The sequence below is a fragment of the Trachypithecus francoisi genome, unplaced genomic scaffold (assembly GCF_009764315.1).
Source record: "Trachypithecus francoisi isolate TF-2019V2 unplaced genomic scaffold, Tfra_2.0 Lachesis_group14, whole genome shotgun sequence".
Lineage (NCBI taxonomy): Eukaryota > Metazoa > Chordata > Mammalia > Primates > Cercopithecidae > Trachypithecus > Trachypithecus francoisi.
In genome coordinates this window covers 13,704,683-13,731,912 of record NW_022681459.1, presented here as the reverse complement: position 1 = coordinate 13,731,912, position 27,230 = coordinate 13,704,683, and the positions used below count along the sequence as shown (strand labels likewise).

Genomic DNA, 27,230 nt, shown 5'->3' with positions numbered 1-27,230 from the left:
TTCTGCTTTCATTTTATTGGCCAATTTAAGTCATTTGGCTTACAGTTTACTAGAGCAAGTCACACAGACACATCTAATTTCAAGTGGGTGGGGAAGTACAATACTAACATGTGCTTGGAAAGAGAACCAGAAATATTTGGTAGACAGTTGATAATGACTACATAAACTGCTTCTTACCTATGGGACCTTAGGTAGTTCAATTAACATTTCTAAACTTCCAAAATTAATAGAAAATATTTCATAGGGCTCTTTTGAGGAAATAAACTAATACATGGGAAGTATTTAGTGTAGTGTCTGAAAATCCCAGTAGTGAACAAATGTGAGTTATTATACCACCACCACTATCATCATCATTATTGTGAGTTATAGCTAAATCAATTTTACTCAAGTATTATTGAAAGTATTTTATATATGTTTGTCTTGGATTGTCCAATATTTTGTGAATGATTTATGTCTTTGAATCATTTATTAATCAGAAAAGTTCATTTTTCATTGTGATTATTTTCTTTACTCTTTTAGGCTTCTTGGGGAACCATTGAGCCTGTATGTTAACATTTACATTCATATCTACCAGAGAATGAATGAGGAAAAAAGACCTTTCAGGTTGAAAACATATTGCATTCAAATGGCACTTTTCAATTCCTCAAATGATTCACATTAAAAATGATATATTATTCAAAGTGCCAATTCAGATAATACATTCAAGATTGTAAGACTATCACAATTTGTAAAAGTATAAGTAAAAGCATATATTGATTACTCTAATGTATGAATGTTTGTGTGTATACATATAAATATAGATATATAATGTAGTCTACAAAAAAGTATAGGACAAAAACTAAATTATTTTTCATTTGCAATTTTTACTTCTCAGTATATGCATTTCCCTCTTCTCTAAGAAAAAGGAAGTGAAAACAAGCTTTTTCTTAGGAAGATAAGATTCTCCTCATTAATCGTTTCACTACTATGTACCATCCTTAACAGAAATAATTAGAAAAGTAGACAAAAAATACAAGAAGTCAAAAAGCCTTTTCCTATTACTTATACACAATCATTTTAAAGAGAATAAGTAAACCATATGTAAAGGAGAAAATAGTAATGCAAAATATTTAAAATATTGTAATATTAAATTGAAGACTCCAAGTTTAAAGTTTTTCTTTACAATGAAAAAATGCCCCAGATTCATTCTTTACACTAAGTAGTGAATGACACTTTAGAGTTTGAGTTTTATAAGCTCTCATGTTTTTCCTTTTTTCAAAGAACAAAGAGGCATTGATAAAATTCTTAAATGATGCTAAAGAAAAGTTTTACAGATAAGCAGAAAGAGTTAAACAATAATAGCTATTCACTCTGCTTTTAAAATTAGATTTTAGCATAATTTAGATTTAGATTTTAAAATTAGATTTAGCATAATTTTCTTTGTTATTTCCTGAAGTTGCTAAACTGTATTTTTCAGTAATAAAGTCTTTTCATGTGTGAATATCTGTGCATGGTCATATAGATTTTATATTGCTTTAAAACAGAAGAAAAATTAATAAGGACAATTTAAAACATAGAAACTAAGCTACACAGAGTAAAATGTGCTAATGTAAATCAGTAGAACCTCAATTGAAAAATCTTTTCTAGAAAACATGAACTTTCTAAAAGAAGTGAAGTGTTCCATATTCTTAACTTTTTAGAGAAGGAACAGAAACGGAAATATTATTCACATACAAGATAGATCTATCAAGTCTCAAAATAATATAATGAAGAAAATCAGATCAATAACTCTCCCTCTGTAAAACGTCTCTGCTCCCTCCTCCCCCCGACCTCATGCCCTTGAACAAAGTTAATGGTCCCAACCTCTCTATTCTGCCTCTTTTCCCTGTAGATCACTAGCTACACCAAAGAGCGAGTATTCTAACAATTCTTGATAAGACTGTGAAGTCTTTGGGTGCAAAGAAAATACCATTAGTGTTCCGTACAGCACCTGACACAAAGTAGGAATTTAAGAAACATTAAAAAATCTGTGTTAAGCACAGTACACAGAAAAATAAATAAATAAATAAAAATGTAAAAAGAGAGGATGGAAGGAAGCCAGGAGAGGATGGAAGAAAAGAGGGAGAGAGGCCGGGCGCGGTGGCTCAAGCCTGTAATCCCAGCACTTTGGGAGGCCAAGACGGGCGGATCACGAGGTCAGGAGATCGAGACCATCCTGGCTAACACGGTGAAACCCCGTCTCTACTAGAAAAATGCAAAAAACTACCCGGGTGTGGTGGTGGGCGCCTGTAGTCCCAGCTACTCGGGAGGCTGAGGCAGGAGAATGTCGGGAACCCAGGAGGTGGAGCTTGCAGTGAACTGAGATCCTCCGGCCACTGCACTCCAGCCTGGGCGACAGAGCGAGACTCCGTTTCAAAAAAAAAAAAAAAAAGAAAAGAAAAGAGGGAGAGAAAATAGAATTGACAAAGTCACTTAAAAATTATACAATCTTTTAAAAGTCAAAAGAGGGAGAGAAAATATAATTGACAAAGTCATATAAAAATTATACAATCTTTTAAAAGTCATTTCAATTGATAAGAAAACTTCTTTTCCTCCAGTTCCTTAACACGGAATTTATGCAGCCTGGTGCAGTGATTCACGCCTGTAATCCCAGCACTTTGGGAGGCCAAGGCAGGCAGATCATGAGGTCAAGAGATCGAGACCATCCAGGCTAACACAGTGAAACCCTGTCTGAAAAAAAAAAATTAGCTGAGTGTAGTGGCCGCTTCTGTTCAGGTGTCCATCTTACTAAATAGGTATTGGCTTTCTGAGTCTCCTTAATTAGTGTATATAATGGTCTGGCTATTTCGCCGTACCTGGGAATCCATATTCGGCAGAAACCTGTTATGCCAAGGAACCCTCTTAGTTGCTTTAGGGTTTTGGGATGAGGATAAACCAGTATAGGCTGGATACATTCCTCATTGAGGGCCCTGGTGCCTTTGGATAATTTTAGCCCTAAGTATTTAATCTGCTGTGAGCAGAGCTGAGCCTTTGGTTTGGAAACCTGTAGCCACAGGTGGCGAGGAAATTAAAGAGTGCTTGGGTGGCTTGATGGCACAAGGTTTCTGAACAGGTGGCTAAAAGTAAATCATCCACGTACCAAATAGGACAAGAGTGTCCAGGTATGAGAATTGGCTCAAGTCTTGGGCTAATGCCTGGCCAAATAGATGGGGGCTATCCCTGAACCCTTGGGGTGAAACAGTCCGGGTGAGTTGAGACGTTGGGTTTGAAGGATCTTCAAAGGCAAACAAGAATTGAGAGTCAGGATGTACAGGGGTGCAGAAAAAGGCATCCTTGAGGTCCTGGACTGTAAACCACTCTGCTTCCTCTGGCATTTGGGATGGCAGAGTATAAGGGTTAGGTACAGCTGGGTATAGAGGAACAGCAGCCTCATTGATAATCCTGAGATCTCGCACTAATCTCCACTGTCCATTGGGTTTCTGTACTCCTAAAATTGGAGCATTGCAGGAGCTATTGCATGGCTTTACTAGGCCTTGGGATTTTAGGTCCTTAACAATCTTTTGGAGTCCTTGTTGGGCCTTGGGTCTAAGGGGGTACTGCCTTTGGTAGGGAAAGGAGGTGGAATCCTTTAGTTTAAATTGAACAGGACGGGCATTCTTAGCTCGTCCATATTGTCCTTCTGTTGTCCAGACGTCGGGAGTAATTCCTTCCTCAAGCGGGGGACAACAAACGGGTGTTCCTTCTCCTGTGTTCAGGTGTGTAATGGCCCCTGCTTTTGCTAGAATGTCTCTCCTTAACAAGGGAGTGGGGCTTTCAGGCATAGTTAGAAAAATATGTGAAAAGAGTCAAGTTCCCCAGTCACAACTTAGTGGCTGGGAGAAGTATCTAGTGACTGGCTGTCCTAGGATCCCTTGGATAGTGACAGATCTGGAGGACAGTTATCCAGGACAGGAGAGTAAGACTGAAAAGGCTGCACCAGTGTCCAGGAGACTGTTAACCTCCTGGCCCTCAATGGCCAAGCATACCCGGGGCTCTGTGAGGGTGATGGCATAGGCTGGCGCTTGCCCCAGGCACCCTCAGTCCTGCCATTGGATCATCTGGTTAGAGGCTTCTGACTCAGAGGACCTTCATCCTCTGGGGCAATGGCCCTTCCAGTGTTTTCCTTGACATAAGGGGTATGGACGAGGGGGCGGCTTATTTCTACTTGGACAATCTTTTTTAAAGTGTCTTTGTAGACCACACTGGAAGCAAGCCCTATTAAGCATTCGATTTGCCCAGTTTTTCCCTTTTCCAGAGCCTCCAAAGTCCGCTTGCCTGAGGGCCATGACTAAAGCGGTGGCCTTTTTTTAATCCCATTTGTCCTGTTCCGCCTGCTCCTCCTGATCTCTATTATAAAAAACCGAGGTTGCCAAGTTCAATCGGGTTTCTAAGTTTTGCTCCAGGCCTAAGGTGGACTTTTGAAGGTTTTTTCCTAATGTCTGCAGCTGACTGAGTAATAAACTTATCCTTTAAGATTAGTTGGTGACAGGGAGATATGCTTAGAGTCAGGTGACAGGGAGGTATGCTTCCTCAATGCCTCCCTCAGTCTCTCCAGAAAGGCATTAGAATTTTCTTCCTTTCCCTGTGTCATAGTGGACATCATTGAATAATTCATAGACTTCTTCCTAGTTTTCCTTAGTCCTTCTAGCACGCAAGTTAGCAAATGTCTGTGGCACCAATCTCCATGTTCTGATTCTGTGTCCCAGTGAGGGTCTACACTGAGAACTGCCTGCTGGCCTGTGGGGAATTGTTCTCTTTCCTCTGTTGTCATCCTATCATTGACCTGACTGAGATGCCAGAGATCGCCAAACTCTCAGGCTACAGTTATGGCGACACTTCTCTCATTTGGGGTTAGTGTCTGATCCAGCAGTGACGTTATATCTCTCCATGTCAGATCAAAGGATTGTCCTAACCCTTGTAAAACATCAATATACCCATCAAGGTTATCTGAGAATTTACCTAGGTCTATTTTACTTTGCTTTAAGTCAGAGAGAAAACCGTACATGCACTCTGGCTGGACCGAATTCTCCTCCTCCCACTGCTTGGAGGGGGCAAACCTGGGGAATACTGGCACTCTCTGGTTCATTGTTTACCCCTTTGTCTATCTCCTTTTGGATCATTTGGGCTGAAGGGGGGTCCTTATTAGTTGGGGAAGGTGTCAGGGGATCAAGGGGGTAGGGAGGTAGACTCTGAGGGCTTCCTGTCGGGCATAAATCACACATTTTACATAATTGCAAGTTGTCTCTTAATGAAAAGAAAGTTTGTACACATGGCACTTCACTCCATTTGCCTTCTTTTCTACAAAAGTGTCTAGCTGTAAGATGGTGTTATAATTTATACTTCCCTCAGAAGGCCAGGTTTCTCCCTCTTGAAGAGGATATCGTGGGCTGGCGGTACTGCAGAAGAATACAAGTCATTTCTTTCTTAGCATCTGAGGATCAAATTGGTCCCAATTCTCCAGAATACATCTTAGGGGTGTTTTTGCCTTGGGGCGGGGGTAACATTTCCCATCTGAGAAAAGAACATAGGGATGCCAGCACCCCTAGTCATTTTCCAATGAGCATTAGTCCTAGAGCATCCTCTAAGGGCCTAATGCTTATTCTTTTCCAGGGTACGTAACCACCCATGGACCTCTGCTTATCGGATTAGTTACGTCACCGGTGTAGCAGTCCTGCACATGTTTTCCCGCCTTTCTTGGCCACAAAGAAAGGTGTCGGGGCTGCTGGATTCTAGTGGTCCTTTACCAGCGTGCCCAACACTGCCTTTGTGCTCAGGGGTGAGTCCTAAAGCTGGGCTGGGTTCCTGAGTATTTCATAACAATCCAGCTGCCCCATCAAGATGCATTTCCATAAAAGCAGTTCTTATGCAAATTCCTTTCAGAGAGGGTGTAGGTAATCTTTTGAGTCAGGATTGAGATAGTCTTTTTGAATCTGTAAGTACTGTAAGGCTTGGCTGAGTGCAAACAGCTCCCACGTTTGAGGAGACCAATTATTGGGCAATTTTTCTAACTCTGCTTCCACAAGAGTCTCCCTATCAATTACTAAATACTCATTGTGATTTTTTCCTCAGTCACCCGGGAGGAACCATCTATCGTCCTGTCCTGAAGCGAGTTCCTCCTAGGTCTGGTCGGACCTTTGTATGGTAATTAAGATTTAAATCCCCTGTTAGGAAATCTGCTGGGTTAAGGGAATTATCAGTGGTTGGTGTTAAATTACCTTTTTTGTTGTTGTTGTTAACAGAATAGCCCCATACTTTAAGACTTTTGAGTCAGTAAGCAACCTTTTTGCTTTTTTGACTTAGAATAATTCTGAACTGGTGAGTTGTGCTCACAACGAGGATTCCTCTAAAAGTTACTTTTCTACTTTCTTCTGTTAGCAAAGCAGTTGCCGCTACAGATTGAATGCATCTGCAGGTTACTGGGTTAAGGATTTTTTGATAGGAAAGCTACCGGGTTGTCAGTGATCTCAGTGTTTTCAGGCTACACCCTTGTTTACACTGACAACAAGGTAGTATTGGAGTATTATAGGGTCATGGAGAAGACCTTCAATTATCAATTATAAGTTTTAAATTTACCCTGGCTTTTAAAGGAATAGGGCACACTGTCACACTGTTTTGTTTTGTTTTGTGTGTGGTTTTTTTTGGGGGGGGGGATGTGTGTGTCTTTTTACTATTTTTATCTTTTTATTTTTTTCTTTGACTCCCTCTTTGTCTCTCTCTCTCTCTCTCTTCCGTCTCTCTCTCTCTCTCTCTCCTCCCTCTCTCTCTCTCTCTCTCTCTCTCCTCTTAACCATTACAAACTTGGGCCCCTGGCAAGGATGGTGGGGAACGGGTCCCACAGGGACCCATGTCGAGAACTGTATGCCTAAATTGGGAGGAACACCAGGGGCAAGAATCCCTGGGTTTATAGCCCAGATGTCTAAGGAGGCAGCAGAGAGCTTCCTTAGATCCCTTTGGAGATACAACTTGCTACAGGAAATGAAAGTCTGAGCCGTTAGTACATAGTAGGCAGGCATCAGAGGAAGTAGATTCAGAGGTAAGGAGAATTTTGGGGCTACACTTTCAAGAAAGTCATGGTCGGGACCCAGGAGGTATGGGTCAGAAGGAAAGGTAAAGGCGCACACATGGGCAACTGTTGAGTAGAAACTTCTGGCTGCACCATGATCTCAACCAGCTACTGCTGGGGGTTTGGGATGACAGATTTCTGCCTCTAGTCAGCCCTCAACTTTCCCAAGAAAATTGAAAGTGGAAGCTGGCTCCAGGCAGACCAACATCCCCAACCCAGAAGGGTTGGGGGTTCTTAGAAGGCCCTTCCCCAGATAGTCTCACAACTGAGTCTTAAGTCTGGTGGCCATGCTAATCATTTCTAACTGGCTGACAGGTGCCCGGTATTTTCCTCCAATTCAAAGGAAGGATAGGACAGAATAGCAAGTGAAAGTGGTCCAGTGTTACTCATTGCTTTGGAGGTTCCTTCATGGTTGCCAAAATGTCCTTGCTCCCACAGCTCCCAAGATGGTGGCCGGCCACTTCGAAAATGGTGGCAGGCCTCTTCCAAGATAGTGGCAAGCCTCGTGTTCTCTGACCTGGAGTTCTTGGCCTCACGGATTCCAAGGAATGGAATCTTGGGCCACATAACACTAATAGAGTGTTATAACTTTGTTAGAAGCCATGGGTCATGGAAGAGAACCATGGAACCCAGTGACTAGTGTTCAGCTGGATTAGGACGAACCCAGGCACTTAGGCGTGCAGAAACAATGGCAAGCCTTTAGCCTGATCGGGAGCAGCAATGGGCACCTCCCTGGATCAGGAGCACAGTGGACACCCTGCCGGATCCGGAGGGATGGAAGTCAGCGGCGGGTCTGCGACAGCGGCAAACAGCAGTGGTGGATGGTGAGCGAAAGCTCAGCTGGAGCCGTAACAAACATGGACCAGAAGAGTGCAGTTGCAAGATTTAATAGAATGAAAACAGAGCTCCCATACAAAGGGAGGGGACCCAAAAGGGGTTGCTGTTGCTGGCTCCAATGCCTGGGTTTATATCTCGATCATTGTTCCTCCTGCTGTGCTCTCAGGCGATAGATGATTGGCTATTTATGTACCTTCTGTTTTTGCCTAATCAGCATTTTAGTGAGCTCTCTTTACTAACTGACTGGTCAGGTGTGAGCTAAGTTGCAAGCCCTGTGTTGAAAGGTGGAAGCGGTCACCTTCCCAGCTAGGCTTAGGGATTCTTAGTCGGCCTAGGAAATCCAGCTAGTCCTGTCTCTCAGTATGAACACTATAGAGTGTATTTACACAGATCTAGATGGTAAAGCCTACTCCATACTTCGGCTGTGTGATATACCCTATTGCTTCTAGGCTGCAAACCTGTACAATGTGTTACTGTACCGAATGCTATATACAAATGTTCACAATGGTGTTTGTATATCTAAACATAGAAAAGGTACAGTAAAAATGCAGTGCTATATTCTTATAAGACCACTGTCATATATGCAGTCCAACACTTACTGAAACATTGTTTTGTGGCACATGACTGTGTATGATTTTTAAAGTTACAGAATCTGCAAAAAGTGTCACTAAATCCCCACTAAACCCTGTTGTATACCATCATATTTCTCAGTTTATTTATGAGCAAAATTACCTAAAACAGAATAGCCTTATTTAGAGTTTTAATTCATTGTTTCCAGACACTGGTGACAATAATGCCATTATCTACAGTGGGTTTCTGGAAATAGAAATAAGTGTGCCTTATATTCTGATATGAACAATGTTCTAATTGAGGCAAAGTTTAATTGAGGAATAATTTCCTCACCATTGTTGGTGAAATAATAAATCACTTAGGAAACAAAGATATACCATTAAAATAAAGGTACATCAATTTGTACATCTATCATCATTCAAAGTACAAAAATTACACTAAGAGTTATGGAATACTCAAGTTGGAGCTGTTCAACCCATTCCAGATTTAGAAACTGAGACCCAGAGAGTTGGTAACTGAGGCCATTGAGCTACACGGCTGCAACCTGGAACTGGCTACTTTGATTCTCAACCTAGTCCTCCTTCTTCTCTACACCACATCACCCTCACAATGTTTTAAATACAGGTGTATATACAGTACATTGTGTTAAAGGTTAAAAGAACAGATTACCTGACTCCATCAATTATTATCTGTGTGGGCTAGCCAAATTTCTGCCTCAGTAAGCTCATCAATGATACAGGGATATTAATAGTAATAAATCTACATGTGAGCATTAATTAGCTTATGTATGTAAAGTAGGCATGGTATATAGTAGGCACTCAACAAATATCAGGCATTATTATTGTCACAGCAAAACAGTAGAAAAATATATTTTCAATTATGAAGTCATTGGCAATTAGTTCCCTTCCCCTGCCAGCTGGTTCTCTTGAGTGGACTGGAGTTCTTAAGATAGGAGTGACATAAAGGGTAGACTCAGTCTGGCAGGAAACAGCAGGCAGCCACTGCTCTGGAAGCAGGGAAGTGGGACCTGAAGTGTGAGATCTCCCCCTACTACACACATAATGAGCATTCCTCAAACCGAATCTCTCTAGATCAGACAGACAAATCGAAAGATTCCTCGAATCATTGTTGGATCCTGGAAATCTCAGCCAGATACCTGACTAGAATCAATATCAGGTTGATATTAAACCTGAATGGACAGCCACCACCACGCTTCACAGTGAAGTTGGACCTGGTTTTGGTTTGGCTATCACCCCTCCAGATTCCCAGAATTTTTACTATGGAGAGAGAGAGAGGTCTTCCAATATGATGTACGTTATATTTACAATATATATTGCTTTCAATATTAGATACATGCACTACTGCTTCCATTTTTTAAATTTGGAAAATATTTATGAAATAAAATTCATATGATGTGATGGTTAATTTTATGTGTCAACTTAACCAGGCCAAGGGGTGCCTAGATTAAACACTGTTTCTGGGTGTGTCTGCAAGCATGTCACCAGATGAGATTAACATTCGAATCAGTGAACTCCAGTAGAGTAGACTGCTCTCCCCAATGTGGGTGGGCATGATCCAACCCACTGAAGCTCTGAATAGAACAAAAGGGACAGAGGAAGGAGGAATTTCCCCTCCTTTGTCTTCCTGCCTGCTTGAGATGGGACATCAGTCTTTTTCTGTCCTTGGACTGGGATTTATACCATCGACTACCCTGGTTCTCAGACCTTTCAGACTTGAACTAAAATCAAACCACTAACTTTCTTGAGTCTCCAGCATGCTGACACCAGGTCATGGGACTTCTCAGCCTTATAATCATGCGAGCCAATTCCTTATAATCTCATTAAATACATATGTTCTCTCTCTCTGAAGAATCTTGACTAATACATATGGTCAGTGTTTCTTACAAAAGTCCCCGCAGAAATTTTGGACTTTAAGAGGCTAGGAATGAGGGGGAAATGGGGCAGAAGATGAGCAGGACAAGTATCCTTTTGAGGCAACTGCCTCTGCTGAGAACTTTACAGTCTCTAGGCTAAAAAAGGGTGTTCCCTTCTAGCAAGGGGGTGACATCTGCTTCTGCAGGGTCTAGGAGAATCTGGGGCTCATCCCTCCAAATGTCTCTCTTTTATGTCTCAGAATCCCAGTTTTTCTATTAGGACCCTAACTTTAATATAAAACAACTATAAGATTATACATTTTTAGATTTTCAGCATTGTCTGCTCTCTGATTGCAGGAAATAAAAGTGACTTCTATGGCATGTCTTGAAATTAAGTTAGAAAACTATGTAATCTCTATATTTGCAAAATAACCTTCAAAACAGGCATTGGTAAACTTTTTTGAAGGGGCCAGATAACAAATATTTTGGACTGGAGGACATTGCTCTCTTTTGCAATTATTCAACTCTGCTTTGTATTGTGAAAGCAACCATGAAAAATACATAAACAAATGATCATGACTTTGTTCCAGTAAAACTTTATTTACAAAAACAGATGGTCAGCCTGAAGGTCATAGCTTGCCAGCCCCTGCTCTGAAGCAACTATCAAAACCCATCCAACTACATGTTCCTTTCAATTGTTATTTTCCTTATACTGTCTAAGCGCCACTGCTGCTACATAAACCTGCTCCTCACCCCACACTACCACCTCATCCCACACAGAGACTCTTTGTCATTGCACTGACACTGCATGCCAGGGGCTATCCCATTCCATTCACCACCAGCAAAGGGATTCTACTGCCCTCTAATCAATGAGCAGTCCCCTCTAGAAGATCTCCTGATGCTTGTTGTTTTCAACTCAGTTTAGCCTAGAAAGCACAACCTGAGAAAAGAGCTTGTGTGCATGCAGTCCCTGTAGAGGTGGGGAGGGTAAGTAAGTTTAGGAAACAGGAGGGGGTAACTAGGAAGGAAGAGACAGAGGAGGAAGCAAATACAGTGGTGCATTATCCTTCAATTCGGGATTGTTGTCATCTCCATTTTACACATGAGGAGGCTCAAGGATGATCAATGGCTTCCTTGAAGCCACAAAGTAAGGATGCAGCAGTCAGATTGCCAGAATTCAAATGTGGATTATGTGGCTCTCCACCACAAGCTCTCAGGGTATGAAGTGCAGGGAACAGGAAGACCCCCAAACTCTATGCTTTAGACATTGTGCCACTTTAGAATGGTGTTCAACTCTAATCCTTTCAACTATCTTGTCCAATTATGTATATAGAGAGATTGTCTAGGCCTTTCCAATCAACATTACATGAATATACAAGCCTACCGTCAACCAATTACAAGTGTGTCCAGTTCTCAGGGTGACCTGAGAGCCACATGGAACAAGAAAGCTTTCCAGCCAGTGTTTCCAGCAGCAAGCATCCTAACCCAGGCCTAGGAATTTGAAGATACAGTGTTCAAATATCAGTGCTTCTGAGCTACTAACTGTTGTAATTGCCCAAGTAGATGGCCAATGATTGGTAATAATTCATAATTCAGTTTTTGGTTATTAATAAGATTTATTGTATCTTACACAAAAGAGCATTATAAAGTGATAAAGTTGTAGGACAGAGGCTGATATATAACCAAATATTACTCTTTATGTTTAGCAAAAATCACTTTCAAAGGACAATTGATTTTCAGCCTCTGATTAAATCCCTGCTAGTGGAAGTGTAGGGAAGGGACCAGCTCCTATCTCAATCAGCTAATCAATAATTGTAAGCTGGGTGGGGAAAAAAAGCAGTAGTGAAATAGTTTAAAATATCTTATTCTGTGGTCTCAAGTGCCATCTGCTGACTAAAACTGTCCACTTCCAATTCCAGCACTTATTAAACTAGAGATAATATGTTAATATTAGTTTGCTTTAAGTAAGAAAATATTCCTAGAATATGATTTTAAATTCACATGACATTCGGAAGTCACTTATATTTGCGGTATTCAAGAATTATACGAAGTAAGCATTTGTTAAGAGTGATTTTAAATTTTATCTTTTGTCACCACCTGGTGGTAGAACATTTTTCTCACTTTTCTTTTTTCATTTTAAGCTTTATGTTGTTGCTAAGGAAAATTTTTAAACCAAGAAAACCAGTTAACTAGTATTGATCGTCAAGTATTGATGTATACTAAACATACTGTATGTACTTAATATCTATAGAATAAATGAATGAGTTTTAATCTATTTTAATGGATTGCAAATTACTTAATCTTTTCATTTGAACGGCAGGAAGTTCTCAAATGTAATGAATAAAAGTGGTCCACAGTATTATTTTGTCAGAGGCAGTTTTCTTTCTTTAAAGTTTAATTGGATTTTTGCTTATGGTAATACGCATACATAATTAAAAAGTAGTTGGTTTAAAAAGTATTTTATTATGCCCTTAAGAATAAATTCATTTAACATTGTAATATTTTAAAAATATTTTCCATAATACCAAGATGTAGGAGAATATTTAATTAGAATTTATTAAATATGATTAAGAAGATGTAAAACTTTTGCAAATTCTTAACTTGAACTATTAAGAAAAAAAAAGAAAAAAACAAAAAACAAAACAAAACAAAAAACCCATTTGCGCATCATTTGTTGTAGACCATCGCCACCTTGTGTTTGGAGAAAGAAGTACTAAAGTCCTTGAATCTTTTAAGGTGGAAATTTTTTATTGCCGGAAAATTCCTATTTATAATTTAAAAAAACTTAACTGGAAACAACATCATTCCAAAGTCTGACAACATAATTACCTCCTACACAATTAGATAGGTTAAAATGTCAAAACAGTTGATTAAAAGTTATGCGTCAGAGTCATTTCTAAGCCCCCTGTTTGACTCTCGCTAGACATCTTGGGAAAACTACTTAACCCTTTTGAGTCTCATTTCTGCATCAATTACCCAGAGGGAGACAATTTGGCAGATTATACTCCTCTTAGATCTACAAGTGCATGATTTGGAGGGAATATCAATTTTGAATCTAAATGTAAGCTACAATAATTTTTTTTGTCTCCAATATTTGCAATACTTCTGGGTACATAACCTGTTTAAACTAGAAGTTTTCTAACTACTTTCTCATTTGTGATCAAATAAAATATCCATTTGTCCAATATTACTTTAGACCATATATTCCCAAAAGGAAGACTAATACCAAACAGCTTCCCTACTTCTCATTAGTCAATCTTACGGTACTAACGTGAATAAAAAGCATTTCCTGGTTATAAAATATGCACACTAGTTGTTTCTCTAGACAGTGTTTACATGAAAACAATTCTAATAGCTCATGTATATTACCAGATTTCCTCATTTCATGGCTACTTGTTGAATACTTACTTTGGTATAGACTTCGTGAAAATTGTGAATAGAATATTGTGTCTATAACATCTGAATCAGTGAAACAAATATGAACATATAAAGTGTAAATAGAAATTAACACCTTAATGCTTATCTCTCACTTTAAACTGCAAACAACTTGTTCTTTTTTTCAGATAGTCCCTCCGTTCATAGAGGACAATAATGTGTTTAATAGATCAAACAGTTAATTGTTCCAATAATTTATGTCAAATGTTTTGAGTTTTGTTCTATTATCTCTAGAAATAAAAATTGGCTTACATATGTAAATTAGAACATGTTAAGATTAATGCTTATATAAGCCCATATGTATTCTATAAAAATAAGATCCAAAACATGGGGAGTAGGGATTAGGATAGCATGTGTTACTTTGGGTGCCCATTCAAATCAAGAGGCAAAAATTGGATTAAGAAACTCACTATAAGAACCCAACATTACATGTCACTTTTACTAGTGCCTTGTACAAATTTACTCCTGTGGTCTGTTTCTCCATTCAAATGTTTTTCTAATTCACATTTTGCTTATAAATATACATATATGTTATATGTATATATTTGCATATTACCACAAATGCCTGATGAATGCTGATCTTTAAAAAAAAAAAGAGAGAGAGAGAAAAAGTGAGTGGATTAAATGTTCTTCTGAGCATGGATGGAGTTTTTCCGCTTAGTAGTTGGCAACTCCAACATCCATGTCTCTGTTGAAGCGATTAAAAAAGAATCATTTCCCAGAACTACAGGTGCACAACAGATTGGAGTCATTATGCAAAAGAACAGAAATCTGGACAGAAACCCAGAGAATAAAAAAGCCATGTTCCCGGCCATCCTTTTGCCTTTAACTCTCCGTTTTTTCAACTCTATTCGTATCTGCAACATGAAATATGAAAAAATTACAATGGATTTGTAGTAACCCATTCAAGATCAGAAATGCATGCTTTAAACAAACCTCCAAAAACAATAGGTAGAAACACACTAAAGATCAAACTTACATTAACATATTTTTAAAAGCTAAAGTTTATGTAGAGAAGTTGATAGACTGAAATACATTACATATGTCTTTAAAGATACAGATTTTCTGCTGTTTTTGTCCCTTCTTACCCCAATTTAAGGGAATCACATCTACCTTCACTAATCTCCATTCAGCCCCTGGGCCACCTCTCCTTGAGATGGAGATTATGAATGTCCAAAATCTCTATCTCAAATCTCCATCTCAAAGCCACTCTGAGACTCTAACTTTTGTCACCATATATTATCTTCTGAGCCCTCTTCTAAGCAAGAGGTTTGAAAATGTACGGATGGCTTTGCCTTCATGCTTTTGTGATCCCGACGTCAATATCTTGAAAGTCTAACATGACTTTGCTCATACGTTCTCTCAAGTATCTTACCTTTCTTCTAGCTAGAAAGAACAAGTAAAATGAAATGAAATCATAGAAAATGGACCGTCAAAAAATTACTGTAATAGAAGATAACAATGTTAAAAAAAAAAGTCTGAAAACCAAACTGGGAAGTAGGAATGATCAGATGTTTGGGAAAAGACGTTTGGGAAACAGAAACAGAAAGGAACAATCCTCGTAGTTCAAAGTCGAAGAGGAGGAGGTAGGCTGGACAATGCTGGACAATGCAGAAAAGAATCGCACACTCATGTGTGCGGGTGTCAATGTTGAGTTTGAAGGAGAAATGGAACAGGTAAGAGAGCGAGGGCTGCAAAGGAGAGACTCAATGAAAAGAGGTAGGCAGAAACACTATCAGAATGTTAATCGAGAGCTGTCAAAATATATCTAAGGCCTTGGTTGATCATTCAACGTTCAACGATGAGGGTGATTTTAGGAAACCAAAATTACATTTACGAAACCACCCACTCCTAAATGTGTGGGGACTAGAGGTCGTTACTAAACCCTTTCAGAAGTAAGCGGATTGGCTTCTCTCTGCCATTCTTGCTCATTTGGTGTTTCCTGGTGAGTGGAAAGCAATGTTTTTGTTTTCGTTTTTCAAGTAAGCAATCTCGCTAGGAAAAAAGAAATTGGAAAGCATCCGGAAAGCTTGGAAGAGGGACGTGTGGGAGAACTAGAAGGGACGCTTCTGGCTGAGGCCGACCGAAGTTGGGAAGATCTGGGGAGGAGCGAGGAAAGGACCCAGATCAACTTGGAGCCTACCAAGAGAGTGGACGGGGCTGGGGCGGAAAGGCGGAGACCAGGTCGAGCACTAACGCGGGGGCGCGCGAGTGTGAGGGTTGCGGGTCTGCCCGGGACTAGGGCGGTCGCTCTCGCCATTGTCCCCGTGGCTTTCCGCTGTGAAACACGTCCTTCCTCTGGGTCCTTGAGCCCCTCCCACATTTTGGAGAGAAAAGCCACTCCGTTTTTTTTTCCTAAGGACCTGTTGGTGGAAAGACTTAACTCTCCTCGCTTTCGTAACGCGGATATAGACTTTTCCTTCCTGGTAGGAAGAGGAAGGAGGGGTCCGGGAAGGAAGCCGATTTCCTTCTTTACCCCACTGCACGCTTGCTAGCCCCAGCGATTGCGGCTGGCCCCCGGGTAGGAAAGTGGGGTTCCTGGCCGTTTCTGCGACGCTGGCCTAGGGCTTGCAGCTGCTGTTGAGTGGAAGCACGCAGACTGGCGGGAGCCGATCATTTCTCGAATGAAGAAGAGAAAGCGCAATTCCCTCCTTAGGCTCTAGGGAATTGAGCCGCGTCCCAGATCACCCATTCCAAAAATGTGAAACCGGGTCCTCACAAAGTCGTCCATGGGGAAGAGGTGGCGTGTGGGGTGGGGGTTGGTGGAGGGTGATGGCATAAGCAAACATATTTTAAAATCCAGACCCTAAAAAGTGTCACCTGGCCCCTCACCCTGGCATGCTTTCTGGGGGAAGAGCAGGGCCAACCAAGCTTTCCCGAGAAAAGTTGGGGCAAAGAGAGCAGGCGGCGGCTAAGGAGATCCTGGCAGGCTGCGAAGGTGGAGAAGTGGGGTGGGGTATTTTTCTAGAAAGTGTAGCCCTAGCTCATCTCCTAGACTGGGGAAAGAGGGAACTGAGGGAGTAGGGAAGGAGACTCAGGGCAGCTCCAGGATAGGGAAATGTTGGAGAAGGGACTCCGTTCTCCACCCGAACCTTACTGCCCGGGAACCGCAGCCCAGCGCGGTAACTGAGTTACCGCAACCGGGCGGTGGGGAGGAAGGGTGGTCCAGGAAACCGGCGAGGGAGAAGAGCGGTGGAAGGGAGAGTCTTCTCCCTGGAGCGGCCCCAGCAGTACAAAGTGCTGGTCACAGTGCCCCTTCCGCCCCTAGATTGACGAGCAGTGGCAAGGAGCCAGGGCGGAGGCTGCCCCCTCCCCCTCCCTAGCCCGCAGCGCAGAGCGCGGTTTAGCACCAACGGAGCCGGGGGCGGCGTCTTTGGGATGGAAAAGGGCCAAAGGGGAGGAGTGGGGTGGGGGGCGGGTGGTTTCACAGTCCACTATAAAAGGACCGCTCGGTTGCTCGGTTCTTGCACTCGCTGGAAAGCGGCTCCGACCCAGGGGCTATTGCAAAGCCAGGGTGCGCTACCGGACAGAGAGGGGAGAGCTCTGCGCAGTGAGCAGCACCGCAGCCAAGGCGGAGGCCGAAGAGGGGCGCCAGGCACCAGTCTCCGCGTTGCCTCAGCCCCGGAGGCGCCCCAGAGCGCTTCTTGTCCCCGCAGAGCCACTCTGCCTGCGCCTGCCTCTCAGTGTCTCCAACTTTGCGCTGGAAGAAAAACTTCCCGCGCACAGGCAGAACTGCAGCGCCTCCTCTTAGTGACTCCGGGAGCTTCGGCTGTAGCCGGCTCTGCGCGCCCTTCCAACGAGTAATAGAAATTGTTAATTTTAACAATCCAGAGCAGGGCAGAGAGGCTTTGCTCTCCCGACCCGAACTAAAGCTCCCTCGCTCCGTGCGCTGCTGCGAGCGGTGTCTCCTGGGGCTCCAATGCAGCGAGCTGTACCCGAGGGGTTCGGAAGGCGCAAGCTGGGCAGCGACATGGGGAACTCGGACCGGGCTCCGGGGTCTCGGAGCTTTGGGCCCGTGCCCACGCTGCTGCTGCTCGCCGCGGCGCTACTGGCGGTGTCGGACGCACTCGGGCGCCCCTCCGAGGAGGACGAGGAGCTGGTGGTGCCGGAGCTGGAGCGCGCCCCGGGACACCGGACCACGCGCCTCCGCCTGCACGCCTTTGACCAGCAGCTGGATCTGGAGCTGCGGCCCGACAGCAGCTTTTTGGCGCCCGGCTTCACGCTCCAGAACGTGGGGCGCAAACCCGGGTCCGAGACTCCTCTTCCAGAACCCGACCTGGCGCACTGCTTCTACTCCGGCACCGTGAATGGCGATCTCAGCTCAGCTGCCGCCCTCAGCCTCTGCGAGGGCGTGCGCGGCGCCTTCTACCTGCGGGGCGAGGCGTATTTCATCCAGCCGCTGCCTGCAGCCAGCGAGCGCCTCGCCACTGCCGCCCCAGGAGAGAAGCCGCCGGCACCACTACAGTTCCACCTCCTGCGGCGGAATCGGCAGGGCGACGGCGGCGGCACGTGCGGGGTCGTGGACGACGAGCCCCGGCCAACTGGGAAAGCGGAGACGGAAGACGAGGACGAAGGGAATGAGGGCGAGGACGAAGGGGCTCAGTGGTCGCCGCAGGACCCGGCACTGCAACGCGTAGGACAGCCCACAGGTAGAAGAATTGTTCTCGTTTGTCTGTCCATTCATCCTCCTCTCACTTTCTCTATCCCACGCGACTTCAGGGTAGACTCCTGCTGGCAGGCAGGAGCATAAGTCCGCGGACAGAGCGGGGGCCTGGAATGGAGGAATGTGGTTTGAGGTTTGGATCGGTGAACTCAGCTAGAAAACACACTTTCATTTGGCCGAATAATGAATAACCAAGAAAAAAACTGACAAACGATTTTCTGCAAACTAAAGCAAAGCATTTAGGCCGGGGAGGGAGAGTTTGTAATCTGACTCCTTCCACCTTTAGAGTTGGAGCTTGTGCGAGTTCTTTCCACTCTGTGTATTTCTTTTTAACAATTTTGTGTGTGCCTTTTGTCCGGGTTACAATGTTGCGCTGAGTTTTGTGACCGCTGCCTGTGCGTGCATCCTGCGCTCACGGGAGGGCGGATGTGGAGAGGGCAGAGGACCAATGGTGACCTAGGAAGGTACCCTGAGCGGCTACGCTAGGATCTCTGTTCTGCAGGCTCTGTCCCCTTTCCCCCTTATAAGGCTGACCCGGGCCGGCTGACGGCTGTGGGGCCCCTCCGCAGAACCTGCTTGGGAGGTCTTTCCCGGGCTTGCCCCGCCTCCCAGTTTGCACTCCCTCTCGCGGCCATAATTCTGCTCTCAAGCACTGTTGAAAGTCACTGCAGGTCCTTCCTGCTACGCCTTCTCTGTTGTGTGCAGTACTTATTCTCCAGTTCTTTTTATCACTTTGGTGCCTTTTTCCTTCTTTAACTCTCTCGCGTGTCATTTTTTAAATAAGTCTTCCCTTTTCCCCTGCTCCTCTGCTCCTGGCAACAAAGTGGTCGCAGCCCAGTTCAGGACTTTCCCCAGGGGTTGGGTCTCAGTCCGGAGTGGAAGACTGTGTTCCAAATAATCAATCTTGCCTGGAAGTCAGAACTTATTTCCCTGGGGCAGTGGGAGTGGAGCCATAGGCGGCTGGGCAGAGTGGGTGGTCCTTGTGCCCGGAATTGGCAAGAGCGGAGCACCCCAGGGACCTCTGGAATGAGACAGCAGAGCTGTGCAGACTGAGATTCCTTAAGGCCCGGCCCCTTGGCAGCAGCCCAGGACCTACCCGAGGCCTTCCACGTGGAGCCCGATGATCTCATTCAGGATTTGAGCCCTCGCCTGTGAAAGAGTGACTCAGGGCCTCTGCCTGCCACCCTTGCTCCAAGATTTTACAATTGGGCAGGATGTGCGAAACTGCCTTGTTCAGACTGTAGGATTTCAAAGGGAACAGAAGAAATCCTGCTCACACACACACAGAAAGAGCCTGACCATGCAGAGGAGCGCGTGGTCTTTTTATTTAAAGGAGAGGAGAGAACTTTAAAAATAACACTTTGAGTGAAGAGATGCAAATATTTTTGTTTTTGTTGTTCCGGGTATATTTTTGCTTTGTTTGCTTTGACTGGTTAGGCTTTCCTAATATATGCTAGAAAGGTAACTATTCTTGGACAGCCTGACCGTAGCAAACTTTTTTTTTCTTTACAGGAACTGGAAGCATAAGAAAGAAGCGATTTGTGTCCAGTCACCGCTATGTGGAAACCATGCTTGTGGCAGACCAGTCGATGGCAGAATTCCATGGCAGTGGTCTAAAGCATTACCTTCTCACGTTGTTTTCGGTGGCAGCCAGGTTGTACAAACACCCCAGCATTCGTAATTCAGTTAGCCTGGTGGTGGTGAAGATCTTGGTCATCCACGATGAACAGAAGGGGCCGGAAGTGACTTCCAATGCTGCCCTCACTCTGCGGAACTTCTGCAACTGGCAAAAGCAGCACAACCCACCCAGTGACCGGGATGCAGAGCACTATGACACAGCAATTCTTTTCACCAGACAGGTAAGAGGAAGAAGGTACCAGCTGTGAGACGGTCCTCTTAGGAGTCTACATTGTACCAAAAAGATATATACAAGGCATTTCACCAGTGTTTTTGCAGTTAACCTTTTTTTAATTGGCTAGCATGGTTTATCTTACTTATTTCTACTGTAATTTTAATATTTCAAGTTTCACAGTTCTATTTTAAAAGCATTAGGAAAAAAGCTTGATTAAAGTCACATGCAATCTTATGTCAACAATAATGAATGTAGATGCTCCAAAGCATATGTGAAGGCACACCCTGCCAAAAAAAATTAGATCCCAAGGTTCATGTTCCCCTTATTAATTAGGATTTACCTTTGCTTTTTGTAGGACTTGTGTGGGTCCCAGACATGTGATACTCTTGGGATGGCTGATGTTGGAACTGTGTGTGATCCGAGCAGAAGCTGCTCTGTCATAGAAGATGATGGTTTACAAGCTGCCTTCACCACAGCCCATGAATTAGGTAAGGCTGCTTCAAAGTAGGAGTTAAGCCCAATTCAGAAATGTAAACTGGTAAAACAATATAAGAAGGAGAGTCTGTAGGTTATATTGCTATTTTAGGTCCTAGTACATCTTAGAAACTATAGAAAATATTTTTTCACTATTTCGAACATGGTCATTTTTATTAAAGTAAAAAATAAGATAGTAGTAGCTCTGGACATTTGGAAATGTGTATGTTTGTTTACACCCTGTGAAAAGTAGACATGGTCTCCAAAATAGCCGGTCTTCTAAATATATTTCTTCCTTTAGAAATATTATTTTGGGACAAATGAATGAATCCCTGTTGGGAAAAAAGAACCTCCTGCATATCATCCATATTTTATTTTATTTACTTATTTATTTATTTTTTTGAGATGGAGTCTCACTCTGTCTCCCAGGCTGGAGTGGAGTGGCGTGATCTTGGCTCACTGCAATCTCTGCCTCCTGGGTTCAAGCGATTCTGCTACCTCAGCCTGCCCAGTAGCTGGGATTACAGGTGCACGCCACTACACCCAGCTGATTTTTATATTTTTAGTAGAGACGGGGTTTCGCCATGTTGGCCATGCTGGTCTTGCACTTCTGACCTCAAGTGATCCGCCCGCCTCAGCTTCTGGAATTACAGGTGTGAGCCACCACACTGAGCCATGATCCATATTTTAATGTGGGTTTTGGATTGGTTCCTAGGCCACGTGTTTAACATGCCACATGATGATGCAAAGCAGTGTGCCAGCCTTAATGGTGTGAACCAGGATTCCCACATGATGGCGTCAATGCTTTCCAACTTGGACCATAGCCAGCCTTGGTCTCCTTGCAGTGCCTACATGATTACATCATTTCTGGATAATGGTCATGGTGAGATGTTCCAGCTACTCTCTCTAGATGGCATCCAACCTTTCATGCATAAAGTTTAGTTAAATGAACTCTTTCCTTTTTGTTCTTTTTATTTTCCCCACTTAAACATTGCTTTTCCTCTGTCAAGATCCTAACTGTTGAGATCTTAATTCCAAATAAAAAATAGTGCTTCTCGTTGAGTAGCTCCCAAAGTCCATTCATTCACATTGTTAGCAGATCAATAACTTCCTGTCATTGTTAATATAGAAATACTCCATTGAGGATAAGATCTTAATAGCAATCTAAATCTCTTTAGCATTTCCCTCCCCCAGCTTTACAGTTTTCAAATCACTTTGTTATCTATTTTCTCATATGATAAATATTTTCTGAAATGGGATCTATCTCTGCATGCCCTCACTAACTCTGTATTAATATTGGTTGGCATTTGCTTTGCAGGGGAATGTTTGATGGACAAGCCCCAGAATCCCATACAGCTCCCAGGCGATCTCCCTGGCACCTCGTACGATGCCAACCGGCAGTGCCAGTTTACATTTGGGGAGGACTCCAAACACTGCCCTGATGCAGCTAGCACGTGCAGCACCTTGTGGTGTACCGGCACCTCTGGCGGAGTGCTAGTGTGCCAAACCAAACACTTCCCATGGGCAGATGGCACCAGCTGTGGAGAAGGGAAATGGTGTATCAACGGCAAATGTGTGAACAAAACCGACAGAAAGCATTTTGATGTGAGTTTTTCTACTGAAACATATTCAGAATTGAAAAGAACAAAGTGATGGTAAAAGATTTGATACCAAGTTAAACATCCCCATCTGTGTCCTCTAGCAGGAATGCGAGATGGCTTATTTTTAGAATTGATTCTTTGTCCCATGTGGTTTTCTTTGACACCCTAAAAGTTCTCTTTAGAGAATTCTAATGCTGATGATTTGTGTCTCCATTTAGACTCCTTTTCATGGAAGCTGGGGGATGTGGGGACCTTGGGGAGACTGTTCGAGAACGTGCGGTGGAGGAGTCCAGTACACGATGAGGGAATGTGATAACCCAGTCCCCAAGAATGGAGGGAAGTACTGTGAAGGCAAGCGAGTACGCTACAGATCCTGTAACACTGAGGACTGTCCAGACAATAATGGTGAGGAGCAACGGACTCTGATTTTAAGAAGTGGGATAAAAAAAAAAGATGTACCCACAAACAGGTGGCTCAAGATTAGAAACTGATAACGTTATCATATTATTCTCTTTCCAGGAAAAACCTTTAGAGAGGAACAATGTGAGGCACACAACGAGTTTTCAAAAGCTTCCTTTGGGAGTGGACCCGCGGTAGAATGGATCCCCAAGTACGCTGGCGTCTCACCAAAGGACAGGTGCAAGCTCATCTGCCAAGCCAAAGGCATTGGCTACTTCTTCGTTTTGCAGCCCAAGGTAATTTTTACCTAAAAACTTAGGCGTAGGCTTGCTACCTTTTCAAGTAATTTTTGATATACTTTCTTTGCTTTCCATATTAACATATCTTCAATTTCACATTTGAACTCCTTTTCTTTTACATTAATTGGCAACTGCCTGCTTTGAGTTTAGTGTTGTTTTCAGTTCTGAATGAAGCTTAAATCTAACACTTCAGATGCTTGCAATTGTTCACTATTACTCTTTTATTACAAGGAGAAGCTTTTTGGACAATCAAGCACTCCTCTGTGTGACTAGGCTTCACATACAGCTCATAGTTAGATACATTATATGTTCACACAGTAACCAGTAGTTTTGGAAAATAGTTTATGCATGGTCCAAAATACTTGTTACTGGGTAACTAGCAGTAGCAGATGCAAACAGAATAATTGAAATGGCAGTCTGAGTATTGATAATTTTTATGTTTGAAAACACATACTGAACTAGGAAAAGCATCATTTCTTTTGCTGCTTTGCTAAGGGAATACATCTGGCTCTGAGATAGAAAATGGAATTTAATGTGATTGAGACGATCATGTGTCATTAGCACCATGGGCTATGAAAATACTCCCAAGTTGCAGATTCAGTATTCAGCAAGTGATTTATGAAGCACTTACTCTTGCCAGATATTAATTATTCTAAGCTCTGAAGATACAGCAGTAATCAAAGTGACAAAGAGTTCTACTTTCATTGACCTTAGTTGGAGGAGAGCTAGGTCAATAGATAAATAATTTTTAAAAATCTTCAGATGTCTATATGTAGTATTGAAAAACATGCCAAAGTGAAGGGTAAATGCATGAAATGCATAATATGTAGAGGGTACTGTTTTTAATTAGCATGGTCAGGAAAGCGGAGAGAATATGTTTAAACTTGTCACTGCAGCATCTCCTTCCTTTGCTTGTATGTAACACTAGACATGTGTCCTTTTTTCAGGTTGTAGATGGTACTCCATGTAGCCCAGATTCCACCTCTGTCTGTGTGCAAGGACAGTGTGTAAAAGCTGGTTGTGATCGCATCATAGACTCCAAAAAGAAGTTTGATAAATGTGGTGTTTGTGGGGGAAATGGATCTACTTGTAAGAAAATATCAGGATCAGTTACTAGTGCAAAGTAAGTTTTAAAACACCTATTCGCAGACGTTATAATTTAAATGGGCCTTTCAACAGGTCTGGGAAAAAAATCATATCTCATAAAAGATTAATGTGTTTTTAAGCTAAATAATCTAATTAGCCAGTGATTCAGAGATTTATGCCTGTTTTTGTCGCCTGCAGACCCGGATATCATGATATCATCACAATTCCAACTGGAGCCACCAACATCGAAGTGAAACAACGGAACCAGAGGGGATCCAGGAACAATGGCAGCTTTCTCGCCATCAAAGCTGTCGATGGCACTTATATTCTTAACGGTGACTACACTTTGTCCACCTTAGAGCAAGACATTATGTACAAAGGTGTTGTCTTGAGGTACAGCGGCTCCTCTGCAGCACTGGAGAGAATTCGCAGCTTTAGCCCTCTCAAAGAACCCTTGACCATCCAGGTTCTTACTGTGGGCAATGCCCTTCGACCTAAAATTAAATACACCTACTTCGTAAAGAAGAAGAAGGAATCTTTCAATGCTATCCCCACTTTTTCAGCATGGGTCATAGAAGAGTGGGGCGAATGTTCTAAGTCATGTGAATTGGGTTGGCAGAGAAGACTGGTAGAATGCCGAGACATTAATGGACAGCCTGCTTCCGAGTGTGCAAAGGAAGTGAAGCCAGCCAGCACCAGACCTTGTGCAGACCATCCCTGTCCCCAGTGGCAGCTGGGGGAGTGGTCATCATGTTCTAAGACCTGTGGGAAGGGTTACAAAAAAAGAAGCTTGAAATGTCTGTCCCATGATGGGGGGGTGTTATCTCATGAGAGCTGTGATCCTTTAAAGAAACCTAAACATTTCATAGACTTTTGCACAATGGCCGAATGCAGTTAAGTGGTGTTAGCTTTGAGGGCAAGGCAAAGTGAGGAAGGGCTGGTGCACGGAAAGCAAGAAGGCTGGAGGGATCCAGCGTATTTTGCCGGTACCCAGTGAGGTGTATCAGTAAGGTGGGATTGTGGGGGTAGATAGAAAAGGAGTTGAATCATCAGAGTAAACTGCCAGTTGCAAATTTGATAGGATAGTTAGTGAGGATTATTAACCTCTGAGCAGTGATATAGCATAATAAAGCCCCGGGCATTATTATTATTTCTTTTGTTACATCTATTACAAGTTTGAAAAAAACGAAGCAATTGTCAAAAAAAAGTTACAACTATTACAACCCCTGTTTCCTGGTACTTATCAAATACTTTGTATCATGGGGGTTGGGAAATGGAAAAGTAGGAGAAAGGTGAGATTTTACTAAGACCTGTTTTACTTTACCTCACTAACAAGGGGGAGAAAGGAGTCCAAATAGGACCTTTGACCAGCACTGTTTATGGCTGCTATGGTTTCAGAGAATGTTTATACATTATTTCTACCAAGAATTAAAACTTCAGATTGTTCAACATGAGAGAAAAGCTCAGCAACGTGAAATGACTCAAACGGCTTCCTCTTTACTTTTTTGACCAGCTCAGTCTTTATCTGTGTAATTCATTTTGAGGAAAAAACAACTCCATGTATTTATTAAAGTCTACAATGGAAAAAAAAAAAAAGCAGTGAAGCATTAGGTGCTGGTAAAAACTAGAGGAGACACAGTGAGATTAGTACCTCCAACTTCCTTTCTTTCCTACCATGTAACCCTGCTTTGGGAACATGGATGTAAAGAAGTAACTTGTGTCTCATGAAAATCAGTAAAATCACACAAGAAGGATGAAATGCCGGAACAAAAATGAGGTGTGTAGAACAGGGTCCCACAGGTTTGGGGACATTGAGATCACTTCTGGTGGGGAGGCTGCTGAGAGGTAGCAGGTCCATCTCCAGCAGCTGGTCCAACAGTCATATCCTGATGAATGTCTGTTCAGCTCTTCTGTGAGAATACGATTTTTTCCATATGTATATAGTAAAATATGTTACTATAAATTACATGTACTTTATAAGTATTGGTTTGGGTGTTCCTTCCAAGAAGGACTATAGTTAGTGATAAATGCCTATAATAACATATTTATTTTTATACATTTATTTCTAATGAAAAAACTTTTAAATTATATCGCTTTTGTGAAAGTGCATATAAAATAGAGTATTTATACAATATATGTTACTAGAAATAAAAGAACACTTTTGGAATGTGTGTGTCTGTTTTTTGAAGTGGGAATTAATTCCTGGGAAGGAAACCTGAGACACAAACATTGAATCAGAAGACCAAATTATTTTCTTAAATTATTTGGCAGTAAGATTTTGTTCTAGAGGAAGGTGAAGCAAGATGGCCAAATAGAAGATTTTGTTCTAGTGAAATACATTTTTTGTATCCTTGATATACATGATTGCTAAAAAGAAATTTATGATGTCATTTGTTACTAATGTATCTAATAATACACTCCAGTGGTTGGCAAATTTCTTTTGTAAAAGCCAATAGGTAAATATTCGCAACTTTGTCAATCCTGTCAACTATCCTGTCAATACCATCTATGTCACAACTGCTCAACTGTGCTGTTGTAGCACAAAAGTAGCCATAAAGAATGAGTAAATGAACGGACATGGCTGTGTTCTAATAAAACTATTTGCAAAAACAAATAGTGGGTCAGATTTGTTCTGTAGGTTCAGTTTGCCAACCCTGGTATATACCATAAATTAAATGGAAAGAGATTTCAATTCTGGATGCTTTTTGAATTTGTATCTCTTCCTCAATTATATCCCATAAGTAAAAATATGTGAAAGTATTTAGCTATTGACTAGAAAACAATGACTCATAAATTACATTTAAGTTAGACATACATGGTGAGTTAAACCCTCTAAATGTCTCACTTGCTCATCAGGAATACCTGAGGGGTTTTGGAGAAACCTTGGAAAGCCCAGGCCTTTCTGGGTAGTCTTTTTGTAAATCACTGTCTTTTAAATACTAAGTGGTACATCAATAACTTTAAAAGTTCAGATTCCTTCCAAAGTAACTACACTTCTCCCAGGAAATAGTATTTACTAGAAGACAGATTGTGTGATTAACTACAGACATTTTGAACTCT

At 42.4% G+C, this 27,230-nt stretch overlaps 1 protein-coding gene across 1 annotated transcript; it reads left to right on the top strand.

Moving 5' to 3' along the window:
- The first annotated feature begins 17,254 nt into the window (after nt 1–17,254).
- On the top strand, nt 17,255–26,337 carry ADAMTS1 (ADAM metallopeptidase with thrombospondin type 1 motif 1). Its single transcript, XM_033232234.1, has 9 exons — nt 17,255–18,445; nt 19,972–20,318; nt 20,667–20,799; nt 21,501–21,668; nt 22,104–22,390; nt 22,605–22,791; nt 22,906–23,081; nt 24,032–24,207; nt 24,369–26,337. The coding sequence occupies exons 1-9, from the start codon at nt 17,716–17,718 to the stop codon at nt 25,066–25,068; spliced, it is 2,904 nt and encodes a 967-aa protein (XP_033088125.1). The 5' UTR covers nt 17,255–17,715; the 3' UTR covers nt 25,069–26,337.
- The last annotated feature ends 893 nt before the right edge of the window (nt 26,338–27,230 follow it).